Raw genomic sequence first — 15,711 nt, forward strand, 5'->3', positions numbered from 1 at the left:
TCAAATGACTGAATGAGAAAAGGAAAGCTAGAATAAATCTATATATAAAATTTCAAACTTCTACAAAAAGCTGGGTGAACAGGAAGATGATTTGGGGGCCTTCAGAAAGTAGGACAACAAGCTCATACTCATGTCTGCCTTGCCAAGGTGAACACTGAGCCCTATTTCTGCTGAACTGCTTCAAGTCATCCACTTCGCTTCTGAAGGTGTTAAGAGCTGGTTTTCAACTTCCTTTAATTTACTGACTTTTTCTCCAGACCCTGTGAGCTGCTCAGCAGGCTATGAAAATACGAAGGGTGGTCTAGGGTGGAGAGTGAGGTGCTGGATACCCAGGTATGTGTTTCCGGAAGGGTCAGGAATGGAGGGAAAGGAACTAAGACCAAAATCCAGAATTCAGACAAGGCTCTTGCAAGAACTACTCATCGTAAAAGGACACTTGGCTTGGGTTATTCCAAGGCGAAAGGTGTGTGAGGCGAGCAAGAGCTCCAGAGATCCCTTCAATTCTGCCCTAGAACGGGAGCAACCAGGAGCCTGGTGAGGGAGTCCCAGGGGCAGAGGGTTAGAAGTTTTAATGTTTTTAAAAACATTTTTATTAAAAACTATTGATTCGTTCTCATCTTATTGGAGTGTAGTTCTAAGAAGCTATGAACTAAGGGTAAATTATAAAAAGACCAGCAGAGAATGGGTTGTTACGGAACAACCATATTTAAACGAGCACCAATATCACTAGCTCTGGCTTCCAAAGACAGCTGAACAGCAGAAGCTAGACCTTTCCAATGCAGGCTGACTGGGATGGGTAAGGCGATGTGGTTTTCCAGTCTAAGCTTCATCTTTGAAAAAGTCTTCTAATTTTGGAGAGAGGGCATCAGGAGAGGACTCTGATCCCCTCCGACTACGGGTCCAAGAAAAGGTGTGCAATCTGGTCACCATCCTCAGACGAAGGCTTCCGACACCCAGCAGGCTCTGACCAGGGGATGCTGGCACGGCCTTGAACAGGGGAATCGATCATCCTGTCAACTCTATGACCAGAGACACGGACAGTTCTTGAAGGCTGAGAACCCAAGGCGCGGGGCAGCAGTAGGGAGAAAAAGGGAAAAGACGAAGGAAAAAAAAGAAAAGGAGTGGGAGATGAAGCGGCAATGGGCAAGGAGAGATCAAACAGAAGAAAGACTCCCTTTCACGCCCTCAGCAATGACTAGGATCGACTGCAGGGCAATGATTTTTCAAACAGCTGCTTACGACCTACTTCCTGTATCAAGCACCCAACGGCGGGCTCCATGAAGGCAGGCATCTTGCTTCATCACCCTAAACCCTGGGCCAGCACTGCACCTGGCACACGGTATGTGCCCAATCCAAATGTGCAGAGTGAAGGAAGAGCGGGCCCTGCAGCTTTGAACAAAGGGTGCAGACCACTGAGAAAAGCACGACTAGAGGCGCCATGGGGCCGTTCAGGGGTAACTCCTTTCTCATGAAGACCCTGAAAGGCTGTTTCCCTAGTAGTACTCTGTAGATGTAATTCACTACTCAGGGGTCTTTGTCTACACTGGGGACTCCCCGTTTCCCTTGTACCTGACCCAGCCAGAGGGCAAGGGACACTGTCTGGAGGGGACCCGGAGCCTCCCCCTACATTCCCATAAAGGTCTGCTGAAATAAACTAACACTATTGCTAGGAATTTGGGGACCTTCAAAAGTGCTATTTGAAACGCACAGTCCCTGATGTAGATCCCACTGCAGAATTAAGTATTCTTTCCAGTCCCTTTCACAGGTAAATACATGATAATGAGTTGGGGGGACACCTCCCTTAAAATGGGCTTCCGGAATTTGAAATGTAAAGCCCTCACACTTGCTCCAGGTATTCCACACATTACAGACTGTTTTCCTTAAAGAAAAAAAAATCTGGAAAAATTCTTAAATGTTTTTAAGGTATGAATTCTAATCTTGAAGGTATAATTGCCTTCACTAATTTCTACGTGTGTCAATTTAAACCTCTCATTAAGTCTTCAGCTATCTTAGTCCTTCCACATCAACTTTTATAGTAATCGTAGGAGCCAGTGAGTCACTTGTTTTGACACTAATGGATGTTTCCTATAAGAGTGATATAGGAGGGACTTCAGGGAAGATGGATCAGAAGAGAGAAAAAGACGGGCTTCTAGTTTTGTAAAGGAGGAAGATGCTGGAGTGGAGTGGGTGGCAGTTTCTGAGCTGGATGTGGTCTCTGGTGGAGTCCTGTAGCCTCTGCTCCTGTCAGTGCGGAGAGGGAGGAGAGAGGTTCACTTCCTATCAATCTCACTCCAAAAGCCTGTCTTCACTGGACAAGGAGGCAGGGAAGTTGCAAGCCACCTGGTCACTGGATGGAGATGGGCACAAAGGTGCTTTGCTGGGAAAACTGGTTCTCAAAGGAACCCTTCCCTTGCTTAAATAGAATGGTCAACAAAGGGAAAGCATGAAATGAGCCACAGGTTTCCTTCAGGAAGCATGAACTTGGAGCCAACTTAACGATTTCCTTAACAAAACAGCATCCCGGAGATGGTAAGACTTGGAACCATGCAAACCCTAAATCTTCCCCTTGACATGAGACAGAGCGACGCCCAAGCTTGGCTGAACCAGGTAGAGGAGTCAGGCAGTTTGATGCCACTCTGCTCACATGGGGTAGCTCATGCGGGGTGGCTCCGGGAGGGAAGGGCTCAGGTTGGAGGCTGGGTGAGGAACTGGGGGGCACCCGGCGACAGTGAGTTCTGACACTGACTAGATTTTGACACAGACGCTAATCCCACCTCTATCCTACCAGCTATTTAACACAAACAAGTCCCCAACCCCCGAGCCTCATTTTCTCCATCTATAAAGGCGCCATCCTAAAGTTGCGAGAATCAACAGAGACAACATGTGAAACATACTTGGCAGATTCCAAAGTGCTACACAAATGCTAATAATTATTAAGTGTGATTTTATTACAGCTGGGACCAAATGCTTTCTGGAACACATTAGTAATTGTTTACCAAAAGCCACGGGAGGGACGGGGAATTCCCCTAATGAAAAAATACTTTAAAACAAGCTTCGCTGAAAACCAGCTTGGCCACCGCGGGGGTGGGGGGGGGGAATTCCATCCACCGCCCAGCTACCCCAGGGCAGGCTCTTGGTGTCGTGACGTGGGTGGCAAGGGCACCTGCTAGGGACCAGCCCCTTCCTTCTGCTCCTGTCCAGGGTACAGTCCCTGTCAGATATGCTGCCATCTGCCCATGGCACCGGGGAGCAGGTGGAAAACCAGAACAGCCAAGATTCTGGAGTCAGACGGCCCAGGGTTCCAAACCCAGCAGACGTGACCACTTCTTGTACGGAGACTGAGCCTATTTTTTTTCCCCCATAAATAATTACAGTCGTTACTCTTTATGGCATTCCTACCACACGCTAAGCAATGCACTATTTATCTCATCTAACCCTTACAACCAACCCATGAGATACCTAATTTACAGATGGGCAAGCAGGGGGTACAGACAGGTGAAAGGGACATGCTGCCTGAGGTCACACAGGATTTAAAGTCTGGCCCTGTGTAGATTGCTTCTCAGATCTTTTCTAGCTCTCACGCTGTACTATTCTAATCACAACTCCCACACGTAAACAGCACTTTGTTGTTTCCAAAAGTTGTATACTTGTTAAGAGAACAGGCTTCTGAGTTAGCCTGTCTGGTTCCAATCGGGCCGAACCATTTCCCGTGCAACACGCTCTCTGAGACTCTGACTCTCCATCTATACTGCGGGGACGACAGTTCTACCCATAAAACACCTGGCACATACCAAGTGCCCAATACAAAGTTTCCCTCTGTCGTAGTCTCCTGTTTGATCCTGCGTTACTCCCCTCTAGCAGCCGGGGGAGACGTCCTCCCCCTTCTGTAATGGGGGGGTCGTTACATTACGTTCCACACTCTAGGGCTCCTTGTGGGGCCGTGCGGGGAGACTGGGGAGGCAGGGCTCCATGCACCCCACCAGCTCCAGCACAGAGCGGGTCTGGCGTTCTGTCTTCCGCAAACGAGAGTGGTCAAAGAGAGGGTCTTCCTACTCCATCTCTAGGAAACGTACAGACTAAATGAAACGTGCACACACTAAAATTTAACCCTAACATTTCTATGTTCTCCGCTCCTTATGCTGCAGTCCAACTCTAAGCTCTAAAGACGAGACTCTGCGTGGACAGTGGTGGTGCAATCTCCACGCGGCAGTTCCCCGGGTCAGCCTGTGCTTCGGAACCTCCTGCCCTCCCTGTGAGGACGACCAACAGCCAGGCCCTGTCCCCGTGCGGCTCACCCAGCAGCTGCGGGCCGGGCCCCGTTTCACAGGCTCCTCAGGCGATGCCCATACAGGTGGTCCGTGGGTCAGCCTTTGAGAGATGCTACTCAAAGCCACAGGGCGTAGTGGGTACTCCTCTCGCAAGTATTTTTAAACTTCTCAATGAAGGTCAGTGGACAGTGTTCAAGGAAAATCTCATGTGGGATTCCCACATGTGAAACCAAAGTGGAGCCAGCTGAGTGGAGGGGGTTTTCTGGAGCACAGTGTAAGACCACAGTTAAGCATTTTCCCTCTTTGAGAGCCCACAGTGCCTCCTTGTGGACAATCCGATCAAGGACAAACAGTGTGTGATGGCAGGACTCCCAACACCTGGAGACTCTCCAGGACTCCTGGGGCATTGCTCAACCCAGGTAGGCGTGTTTCCCTGTGCTACCTGACACTGTAGGAGCTTAGTCGGCATTCATGCTGTGACCTTCCTGGAATGACCTTCTCTCCACACTTAATCCCATCCATCTTAATACATCTCACCCCAGACGACCTCCTCGAAGCCCCTCACCTCCATTTCCTACGGAACATACATCTACTATGTAAGGAAATCTTGCCCTACCTTGGCCTTTTTTTTTTTTTTTTAAGATTTTATTTCTTTATTTGACGGAGAGAGAGTGAGTGCAAGTAGGCAGCGCAGCAGGCGGAGGGAGAGGGAGTAGCAGCTCTCTGCTGAGCAGGGAGCTCGATGCCGGGCTCGAACCTGAGCCGAAGGCAGATGCTTAACTGACTGAGCCATCCAGGCGCCCCCCTACCTTGGTCTTCAGCTGTTTCTGGGACTCATGATACGTCCTCCAAATATACCAATATCAGACCTTTGGCTGCTTGGAGCCAGAAATTCTCTTTCCCTAATTATGTTCCTGACCCAGTGTTTGGCACACGGTAAATACCCAATACACACTCGCTGAACGGGTGTCTCCACAGTGCCTCCCTGCCTTTCCTGTCCCCTCTGATGCTAAACATTTATTCATATTCTGTAACTGCCTTTTACCTTCTCCTTGTTTCCATTACTTTGGAGAGTGTTAAAAATGTTGAGCTTTACAGTGTTTAAAATATATATTTCAATTTTGAACTTTTTTTGCAATTTCACGGCCAGACAACCTCTACATTTTCTTCATTCAAAACCTTAAGTCAACACAGCCTCCTGCAGGACGCCGGAAGAAAGGGCTATTTCTCTCTGTAGATACTCAGTATATGTCTATCAATTCTACCAAGTAATTGTATTTTTCCTCCCCTCCTACCCTGATTTCATTTCCACGAGATACGAAGTTATTTTTTGTTTTTCGGGGTGGGGTTTATTATCTTCGCCTTTTACTTGCGGGTTTTTACACTTTCTACTGTTGTTCAGACACACACCGCTCTAATAACATATATTATTTACATTCTATTCGTTATGCCATTATAAACTTTTCTCTCCCTTAAGATTCTTTGTTTACAGTGTTTCCTGTTTGATAGTTACATCACTCATGCTTTTCTGAATCAATATGTGACCACGTGCATTTGACAAACTTCTTAGTTTTTCTCCTGTGACTTTTCCCTTTCTACAGCTTTCCAATTAAAAATGGCATTGCGGACTTGTGTTTTTGAATCGAACCTGGACTCTTTCCTAATTTATGAATCCAGGCTGTGTATGCTGTCGTTAATCATGATCTATTTTAACGGTCTACGTTAGGCTTCTTTGCGCTCTTCTGTTATCTTTTATTGTGTGAACGACACTTCTTCTACCTTTAAAAAATTTGGGAGATAAACACACTCCATTCACTCTGTTAGTGATCAACACAACGGACTTAAAAACAGAATTGGCTTTGTTCCTGCTTCGTTCTGCGAAGGCCCTGCATCTGCCTCTGTCACAGTCTCAATCCCGTGATTAGAGGCCCCTCCTGGGGAAGGAAGACAGGGTCAGACTCTGGATTCTACTCCTGGTCACACGGTTCTGGGGGAACCTGGGCAGGCCAGCCACTCTGCCCTCATCCATGACGCTACCTGCTCCGAACTACAGAGGGTGTCTGGTGGGGCCTCACCCACACTGCCTCTCCAGCACCTTCTACAGCTGAGCATTTCGAGCTTCTGTGTTGGCAGCTAAATACACTCAAGAGTCCCTCCTCCTTGATTTCTGACATGTTTCTCCATGACTACCGAGCATTACTAGACAAGAGGGTGAGGCAGAGTTCAGCACCAGGCTGTGGTCCCCTCCCCGGCTTTCCAGGCCCGCTGCGCTGCCCTATGCTCGGGGCCCGCACTGTGTTCCCACGACGAGCACGGGCTGCCTGGTGACTCTGGTCACGCACCAGCAACTGAGCAGCCCACTGAGGCACTGAGGCTGCTGTGGCTTCCCCACAGGCCCAGGACGTGGCCCTCGAGGTCTCTTACCTCGAACTGGATCAGCACTGTCCCGCTTTCAAGGCCCTTCTTTAGCTGTTCCATGGATCCCTCCAAGGTGTCCCCACCCTCTGGACAAATGGGGAAAATGGCCTCTGGGAAAAGCTGGTTCAGTTCATCTTCAGATTTGATGTCAGCGAATGAGTGCACAGCTGCAGTGAACAAGAAAGAGTGTGTGTGGCAGGGGTAGGAAGGTTCTGGTTGATCCGTTTCCTCAAAAAAAAAAAATTATACTTACAGCACCTGAATGCAGATGGTTTAAAACAGCTTATTAAACGATTAAGCTCACGGTAATCACTTTCACCAAAGACACTACTTCTTCAATGATTCCGTGAGTGCTAATTATACAAAATGACATACTAATCTTTTTGGTTAGTTTTAAATGACGGCGTTTTGTACTCAGAGCCTTTTGACAAAGGTGGGAGGAAGGGAAAGCATGTTTTTAAAGAAACCTAACTTTCTCCACCTTTGTCCTCTCTGACCAGGTTATTCTTCTACCCAACTGTCTCCCCCTCCCCGCTTCTTTCTCAGGTCCCTTTCATTTGCTCCCTTAAAACAAGGATTTCTCATGGGCACTCTATGACCCCATTGCCCCACAGAGCCCAGTCAACCTCTCCCTTGACGCCATCTTTAGGTGGGAGGCTCCCAAGTCAATGTATCAAGTCCTAACACCTCCTCTGGGTTCAGTCCTACCTCGTCAGTATACATTCTCCCTTCACATCAGACTCCTCTGGGTAAAGACAAACCTGGGATCTCCCCCATCCCCTGCACTAACTTCCTCCCCAGAGTCACATGTCTCTTTCTGGCCACTGCCACTCTCTTCTCCAATCTCCCAAACCGGAAACTTTGGGATCCTCTCTGAATTTTCCCTTTCTACCCAGGAAGGGAAGTCACTCTCTTACTCAAAAGCTTTCAATGGCTCCCTACTGCCTTCAGAACAACAAGAAAGGAGAAGGAAAATAACAACCATGGCATTTTCCCTACATGGTTGAACTGAATGCTGAACTAGCTGCCATTGTCCCCATTTTACAGATGAGGAAAATGGACTATCAGGGTGAAGAAGTTGTCTGAAGTGTCCAAAGTGACCCAGACTATGAGGGGGCTGAGGGGGACACACACAGGAGTCCAGTCAGTCCACATGTCTCTGATCCAAAAGACCACATTCTTTCCACAGACCCTGGATGCACATATCTTCTGCTGTTTTGTGAGGATATGATTTGTTATGTCTGCTACTCGCTATGCTGTTGACTTATCTTTCTTTCAATCAATTCATTTTTACTTAAATGTTTATTTAAAGAATGAACTTATTATCATTAGTTCTAGACAGCCAGTGGCACTGCCCTTTTAGCTCTACCAGTTTGCAAACATCCATTTTTTCCTCTCAGACCAGTGCCAGCCCCTTGTCACGGGCCGGTGGAGGACTCCCATCGCTGGCCTGGCCCGAGGACTGCAGTCCTGGCCCCTAGGATGGCCCACACGCCTGGGGTGCACCCTGTGAGGAGGCCTGCTCCCCATTCCTCTGTTTCCCGTCACCTGGCAGCAGGGCAAATTAACCAGGCTGTGACTTGGTTTCCTTATTCCCTCCCTTGGGGACACGTCCTGACCTTCTAAGAGTGTGGTGTAAAGCAACGCGCAGGGCGCAAGGCCCTTTGGCCGGTGCTGCACAGCCATCAGCAGCTATGGCTCCTGAACACCGGCCGTGGCCAGGCGTGGCACTGGCAGTTGGCGGGGGTGGGGCGGGAGGGATCTGGAGAGATCGGGTGAGGCCTCAGAGATGCAGGCCAGCTCTGGGCTCGGACGTGTATGGGGACAGAGGGACAGCAGGCATGCCGGGGTCTGGGGGCTGGGCGGAGACACCTGTGCAGCGGAACCCAGATGCGCAGCTGGGCCTCGAGTCACACACTTCATCTCCCTTCAGTATTTTAAACCTGGGCGGAAGGATTCAAAGACTTGGCTTGTTTTACAACAACAACAATGGTATTTAAGAGAAGCCGTCCTTCAAACGCCCGCCAGGTATCAGGAAGCATTCTAGGTGCTTTCCAAGTGTAAGCATCAGCTCGTCCTCACAAGAATCCCGTGACGGAGTTGTCGTTGAACCCTCACTCTGCATCAGAGGGAGCCAAAGCACGGGCTGGGCAAGAAACTTGCTCGAGGTCCCTCAACCCAGTAGCAGTGGAGGTAGGATAACCGGGGCACAGCCAGACTCCCGCCCTACTCTGCTCTACTGACTTCAGCAGAACCCGACCCTTTGTGAAGGGGCCGAAAACGCCAAAGTCTGCAGGGCCGGGCAGCTGAGAGAGGGACATGATGCCGGGGGGCCGGCCTGGCAGGGATCAGGGCTCGTGTCCCGCATAAAGGGGGTGGGTGGGTGCTGCCTACCTCCAGAGGGCTGGCCACGAGGGGCTGGGCCCCGCGTGGGCAGATCTTCACATTTTTCAAGTGAGGAGTCCCACATCCTGGTTGTGAGGTGAAAGTTCTGGATTTTCCAATGTTGGCTACAAGTTCAACATTTTCAAAACCACGGAACGGGCCAGACAGGGCCCCACCTCGCCACGGCCCCGTGGCTCCTCCCCTGCGGTGGCGGTTACCTTTCCTCCTGATCACCAGGGCCAGCTCCCGCGTGTGGGACTCCCGGCTGGCTTTGATGAACATCACCACTTGGTCATGGGTGTGTTCTGAGATGTCCCGGCCATTGATTAACACGATTTGATCCCCTTCGTTCAGCTTAGGAATGCAGGTGTCTGCCTGGGTAGAGAGGAAAAGCGAGTTTCTTCGGTTACCATAACACAATCCTCAAGGGCAGGACATGGATGCTCTCAGAGCCCAGACACTTGAGACCATGTTCAAATTCTCTTCTCCCTCAGGTGCGACCGCGCCATTACTTTTATATCCGCTGCTGTGCTGACATGGTCGCCGGTTGTGGGATTGTAAACGGTTACGACGTAGGTCATGCAGCATTTCAAAACAAAGCTATGAAACTTACCGAAGCCACTTCTCTAAGATAGCCAACCTTCACGTATTACTGTAACATAGTAACTGTGAGGCTTCTGAGCTTTTGTTTTCTGGATGTGCTGTTAGAAAATGATTTGTCAGCCAAATGTGAGTGTTTGTCTACCTTGCAATGGAGAAAGCCTTTGTCAGCATAACACCAAAGGCAGAAACGAGCATGGAGAAAAGCAATGCACTGAACAGTGTAGGAACAGAAGCCTCTTAATTTGAAGAGGCCATAAGCAGTAAGAAAAAGTAAACTACGTGCTTAAGCACCACTTACGAGTAACCTCCAACCTGGTTCCTTCTTAGGAGACGCAGTGACTCTTTGCTGCTCACTGCTCTAGAAAAGCAAATCCTCTTCTGAGGAGGCCTAGACAGAGGTCAGAGGGCATCCCACCTGGTGGTAGGATGGTGGGTCCATTGCACAGAGCGAGCAGAGCAACATTCTTTGGGCCTCAGTTTCCTTTTCTTGAGAGTACTTCTAAATTTTAATGTGCACACCAATCACCCAGGAATCTTGTTAAAAATGCAAATTCTGGTTTAGGAGGTCTGGGGCGGACCCTGAGATTCTGCATTTCTAATGAGTTCTCAGGTGATGTTGGTGCTACAATGACCAGCAAAATTCTGGAAAAAACATGGGTTCCATTCTTTCTTTCCATCTATATGCATGCACTGACACACACTCTTTGTTGCTGATCAAGAAATAGCACACAGAAATAGAAACATTAGATTTAACAGAAAACAAACGTAGGAGAGAACAAAATGTGCTCACTTACAGGTGACTCCGGGTTTATCCTTGACACCACAAGAGGCATCTTCTGATCCACTCCTCCCTATAAACATGTTAAATTAAAAAACAGAACACTTGAATAGCTCATAGCAACAAAGACACGCAGATATCGCTGATACGGGGGGGCTCAAACTTCACTTTAACCTAATCTAATCGCAGGGGTTGGCATCCTTTCGGGATTACAAGGGTTCTGACCCCGTGGGGTCTAGTGGGATAACCAGAGGACTGCTCAGAAGCCTCTCACTGCCATCCCCACGTTCCATGAACTAAAGATATGCTTGGAGGGTCAAGCTTCTTTTTAAAAATGCAAACATCCCCAGAGGACTCCAAAAGCACAGTGCTGCTGGAAAGGGAGTTTTCAGCATCGGAGAGAGAAGCTGTAGGAAAAGTCACAGGATGCGAGGGCAGGTCCTCAGCGGGGTGTTGGGGTACAGGAAGGGGAGTCCATGGCGGCAGCTGTGGGGATGGGCAGCGGAGACCACCTGCCCTCATTCTGTTCTAGAGAGGGGTTAGTCAACTTTGCAAAGGGCCCGAGGCTAAGTATTTTAGGTATGGGAGAGAGGGCTCTGTTCCAACAGCCCAACTCTGCCACCAAAGTGTCAAGGTAGCTGCAAACCATTTGTAAATGAATGGGTGTGGCCACATTCCAATAAAACTTTATTTGCACAAACATGGGACAGGACTTGTGGGCCAAAGCAGGCAAAGGTGGGTGAAGGCTCTATAAATGGCCCTGTAACTTGCGCTGCTATTCTCTCTCATTGGCTTTAGTGATGCTGATGGGTTCCCTCAAAAACCCTTCTTCTGGAGGTAGATCTACTTGGCCAACTGTGTGTCATCTCTCTGAGTCTTAGTACACATTTATCAAATGGGTTTAAAAATATCAAATTCACGCATTTATAAAATGGGTTTAAAAATATCAAATTCATGGGTGGCGCAGTCATAAAGCGTCTGCCTTCGGCTCAGGGCGTGATCCCGGAGTCCTGGGATCGAGCCCCACATCAGGCTCTTCCGCTGTGAGCCTGCTTCTTCCTCTCCCACTCCCCCTGCTTGTGTTCCCTCTCTCGCTGGCTGTCTCTGTCAAATAAATAAATAAAATCTTAAAAAAAAAAAACCGCATTCACCCATTATAAGCACTCAGTGAGGTAACATAAAGACAGGCACAGAGAGCACCAAGCACAGAGGAGGCCCTTGGTGTGAGGCAGTGCTGTGGCCACATTAAAAAAGCCCGATTCTGAGGGCTGAGCCAGTTTCCTAATGTAGTCTTACACATGCAGCACACTCCTAATGGAAACTTAAAAGCCATCTAAAGACGGCTTCCTTATAAAGACACACAACATACCTTCAGATTAAATCCAAATTTTCCATCTTCATCTGGTGTAATACGGATCAAAACTAAGTAGCCATCACCATTATCATTCTGGAAAACATGGCAAAAAATGATTAATTATGTTACTTCTCTCTCCTGTGGGTGGTGAGGAGGTATTTTCTCTTGGTTCTAATTACTTAAATTGTCCATAAGGCGCCTTGGCGCAGGGAAGCCTGGCTGGTCGCCTGGCCACCCCGGTGCCCCAGGACCCGAGCTCGCCCACCTTGTCACAGTAGTACTGGCTGGAGTCCTCGGTGGAGCCCCCTTTGGTCACCCTGTGGAAATCCTCTAAGAACTGCTGATCGACGCCGTCTGGTGAGCAGGAGCCTGGAGCATTTGAAGATGGAGACACAGAACTGGATGACTTCTGGGTCAGGCAGCTTTGTGCTGGATTGTTCTCGGATATACTCCTTCATTATGGGGAAGGAGGAGATATCTTAATAACTGGATTAACATTTTAGCAGAGCAAGCATTATTGACTGTCGGGGCCTGGCATCCCAAGGCTGTCATGAAGCCCTGTGACCTTAGGAGAGCTCCAATCCCAGGGCTCTGGCACACCTGGGGTCCACGGGCCGCCCTTGCCCGACCTCAGTATCATCACCTTTAGTTTTGGGGAAAATGGGCAGGAGGGCAAGAAGGATCCAGGAGCTGCTGAAAACTCAGCTCCCTTCCCAGCTGGTCTGAAGGTGACAGATGTGCCAGCTACTCTAGTGGCTTAATTACTGAAGCTCACTCAGATGCATGCCTCCATCCTTTCTGAAAGCTTTCTCCTTCCATCCCATTCCTGCTGGCAGCTCTGTGTCAGGAGGACTCTTGGCTAACACCCCCACCCCCTGCCAAATGGGACTAACGTTCCACATCCAAGACAGTTCACATTAATCCTAGTTTGCATTATTTGCCTGTGATCCCCATTAATTGCCTCCAATGAGATTATACTTTTTTCCCTCTAATACATGTCCTTCTGCGGCCATTCACATTTAAACGAAGATTAGGAAGCTCCTTGGTTCATCAGTCACATCTCAAAGCCACACGAGGCTTGTGGCTCCTGTTCTGGACAGCACGGTTACAGAACATTTTTTTTTTAAAGATTTTATTTATTTACCTTTTATTATTTTTAAAGATTTTATTCATTTATTCGAGACAGAGAGAGAGCGCGCAGAGGGAGAGAGAGAGGGAGAAGCAGACTCACTGTTGAGCAGGGAGCCTGATGCAGAATTCGATCCCAGGACCCTGAGATCATGACCTGAGCCAAAGGCAGATGCTTAAGCAACTGAAGACCCCAGGCGCCCCCAGAACATTTCCATCAGCACAGGAAGTTTTTTTTTTTTTTAAGATTTATGTATTTATGTGTCAGAAAGAGAGAGAGAGAACAGACGCAGTGGGAGCGACAGGCAGAGGGAGAAGCAGGCTCCCTCCAAGCAAGGAGTCCAATGTGGGACTCGATCCCAGGACCCTGGGATCATGGCCTGAGCTGATGGCAGACGCTTAACCAACTGAGCCACCTAGGCGTCCCCAGCACAGGAAGTTCTACTAGACAGTGCTGTCTTCGTACAGATTATGAGAACTGAACAGACCTCTCAAGTCCTCTGGTCCAACTTCCATTTTACAGATGAAGAAACTAGGGTCTAGAGAAGCTGAGTGACTTGCCCAAGGGGGAAGTCACTTAACATACAGAATCTGATGGACCTGGGTCCCTGAGCATCTCTTTCTTCTCCAGGCCACACCAAGTGTGTTCTTAAGACCCCCTCCTCCCCACCACAGAGGGCCACAGGGATTAACCATGTTGGCTGTCACTGTGTAGGACACTTGACTTCTCTGCATCACACACACCCACACCACACCCCCTCCAGAGTCACAGGCCTAGCAAAAGATGCCTTAAAATGCCTAAAGAATACAGGGTTTTCCTTACCTTCTACAGACTCTGCCACATTCTAACCTCAAATGGACTTAAAAGATGACAGAGGAGAGGAGACAAGGCATTCAGTGACACATAATAGACAAGAGACGGTTGCTGCTGCCTCATTAAATTTTTATCTCGAACCCTTCTCTGTGGATTTTTCATTAAACTGGGGCTTCTCTATTTCCTAGCAAGTTCGAATTATCTTACTCTAAATATAAAATCTGTATCATATTCACACAATAATTCACAATCTCAATTTATGTGAATATAAAAATTCAGTGACAGACCAGTGTAGAAATAACAGCAATATGCAAGACAAGAGTTTGGCCTTATGGCTTTCGAGCTGCTGGTGAGGGAAGGGTGCTATGGATGGGAACGAATTTCAGAGACAGGATATTTTTGAAGTGAAGCTGTATACCAGTGGTAAATTTTCAGAGTGAAAATGAACGAATCTTTAATTTACTCAAAGCTTTAAAAAAATTACCCCACATAGGGTAACTCGGCCCGGTTCATGTTTATATGAGCGCCCCCTAGTGGCAGGAGGGGCAACTGTTGGCAGTCGCCAGACAAAAATCAAGCCAAACCCAGTTTAGGAAACACTATTTCCAGTTCTAGGGGTGGAGCTGAACCTTTAATATGAAGTTGCAAATAGCAAACACACTTCAAATGTTTGGATGACTCTGGAGGGTGATGGCGACAGAAAGGGTGAAGGGCATATAAACAAAAAAACAGAAGAACAAAGTGACAAAGCAGAAGAGAACAGACTAATTTCAGGAAAAGTCTAATTCTGTATTCATTATATTTAATTTCTACACTTTGGATGTGTGGCTTACATTACATAAAGTTTTAAAGTATTTTTCTTTTTCAGTATAAAATGTAACGGTCTATCTAACACAGCCCACAGTGCTAAAAATAATATATTCCAAGTCATTATGTGCCCAAACCTATTTTCTAAGTAGGGATGGAGAGGTTACTTTTAGAGAGCAATTTATTAAACATATGACGATTTTTTTTTTTTTGGCTGATCAACTATGTACAGACATTCCCTGTAGGCTGCAGTAACGTTCTGCTCAGCGTGGAGGATGGACAGACAGATGGTGAGGAGGACATCTAACGAGAAGCAACAAGAACGTGGCAGCTGGATGCAGCACAAAGATACCAGGAGCCAAGACGCCAAACCGAGTGGGCTTCCTCCCTCCTTGGGGCAGAATGTGAGGTGCTCCTGAGAGAGAGCCTCGTGGGTGAGCAGGGACGAGGGGAGCTCCCAGGGGTACCTGGATTCCAGGGAAAGGAGTGAAGAAAGGGCAGGATGAACCAAAGCAAGAAGCCAGTGCGGGCTGACAAAGCCAATAACTGGGAAGAGGGTCTGTCCCCGAGGCAGGAAGGGGGCACCTGTCAGAGGAGGGGGGATGCAGTGGGGGGGGGACTGTCACTGCTGTCTGGGAGCCAGAGCAGCCAGGGAAGGATTGCCCACCTCCAGCTCCCTGAGGAGACAGGGGCAAGGACAGACTGACAGGCAGACCAAAGGGTGTTCACCTTCAGGAAACAGATGCTTCCGGACTGGGCCACCGACTACAGGTATGAGAAACAAAGCCATGCCAGAATTCATTTCTCAGAAGAGAAGCAATGCTAAGGAAATTATAAATGGTAGGACTGCCCATGAAGGAAAGACTCCTGCATCGTGATGCTTTTATGCCATGCTTCCCGAAACCCTACAAAAGGACAATGACCTGCACCCTCAAGGTTGTTAAAGGGAGCAAAGCGGTGCTCCACGGAGGGCATCCCGGCTCTAACTGGGTGCCCTGTGAGGAGGCGTTTGCTGTGTGGTATGACAGAACAGGGGCCATTTGCTGTCCTGTTTCTCTCTCGAGTCTATGAGCTTCTTCAGGTTGGGAGAGACCTTCGCCCTCTTCCTCTCTTTTCTCCTATCCTAGTGCATGTAACACCCAGCCAGGCACGCCAC

General features: G+C 48.5%; 1 protein-coding gene across 2 annotated transcripts in view; it reads right to left on the reverse strand.

Moving 5' to 3' along the window:
• PTPN3 (protein tyrosine phosphatase non-receptor type 3) overlaps window positions 1–15,711 on the reverse strand; it is a 109,080-nt gene that overhangs the window by 20,858 nt on the left and 72,511 nt on the right. For both annotated transcript variants that reach the window (XM_040631689.1, XM_040631690.1), the window contains 5 exons: window positions 12,072–12,258; window positions 11,822–11,899; window positions 10,469–10,525; window positions 9,290–9,446; window positions 6,693–6,853 (listed from right to left, as the gene is read on the reverse strand). In XM_040631689.1, coding sequence (XP_040487623.1) covers window positions 6,693–6,853; window positions 9,290–9,446; window positions 10,469–10,525; window positions 11,822–11,899; window positions 12,072–12,258 — 640 coding nt within the window. The remainder of the gene's footprint in view (window positions 1–6,692; window positions 6,854–9,289; window positions 9,447–10,468; window positions 10,526–11,821; window positions 11,900–12,071; window positions 12,259–15,711) is intronic.

Source organism: Ursus maritimus, unplaced genomic scaffold (assembly GCF_017311325.1).
Source record: "Ursus maritimus isolate PB19 unplaced genomic scaffold, ASM1731132v1 scaffold_17, whole genome shotgun sequence".
Classification (NCBI taxonomy): Eukaryota; Metazoa; Chordata; class Mammalia; order Carnivora; family Ursidae; genus Ursus; species Ursus maritimus.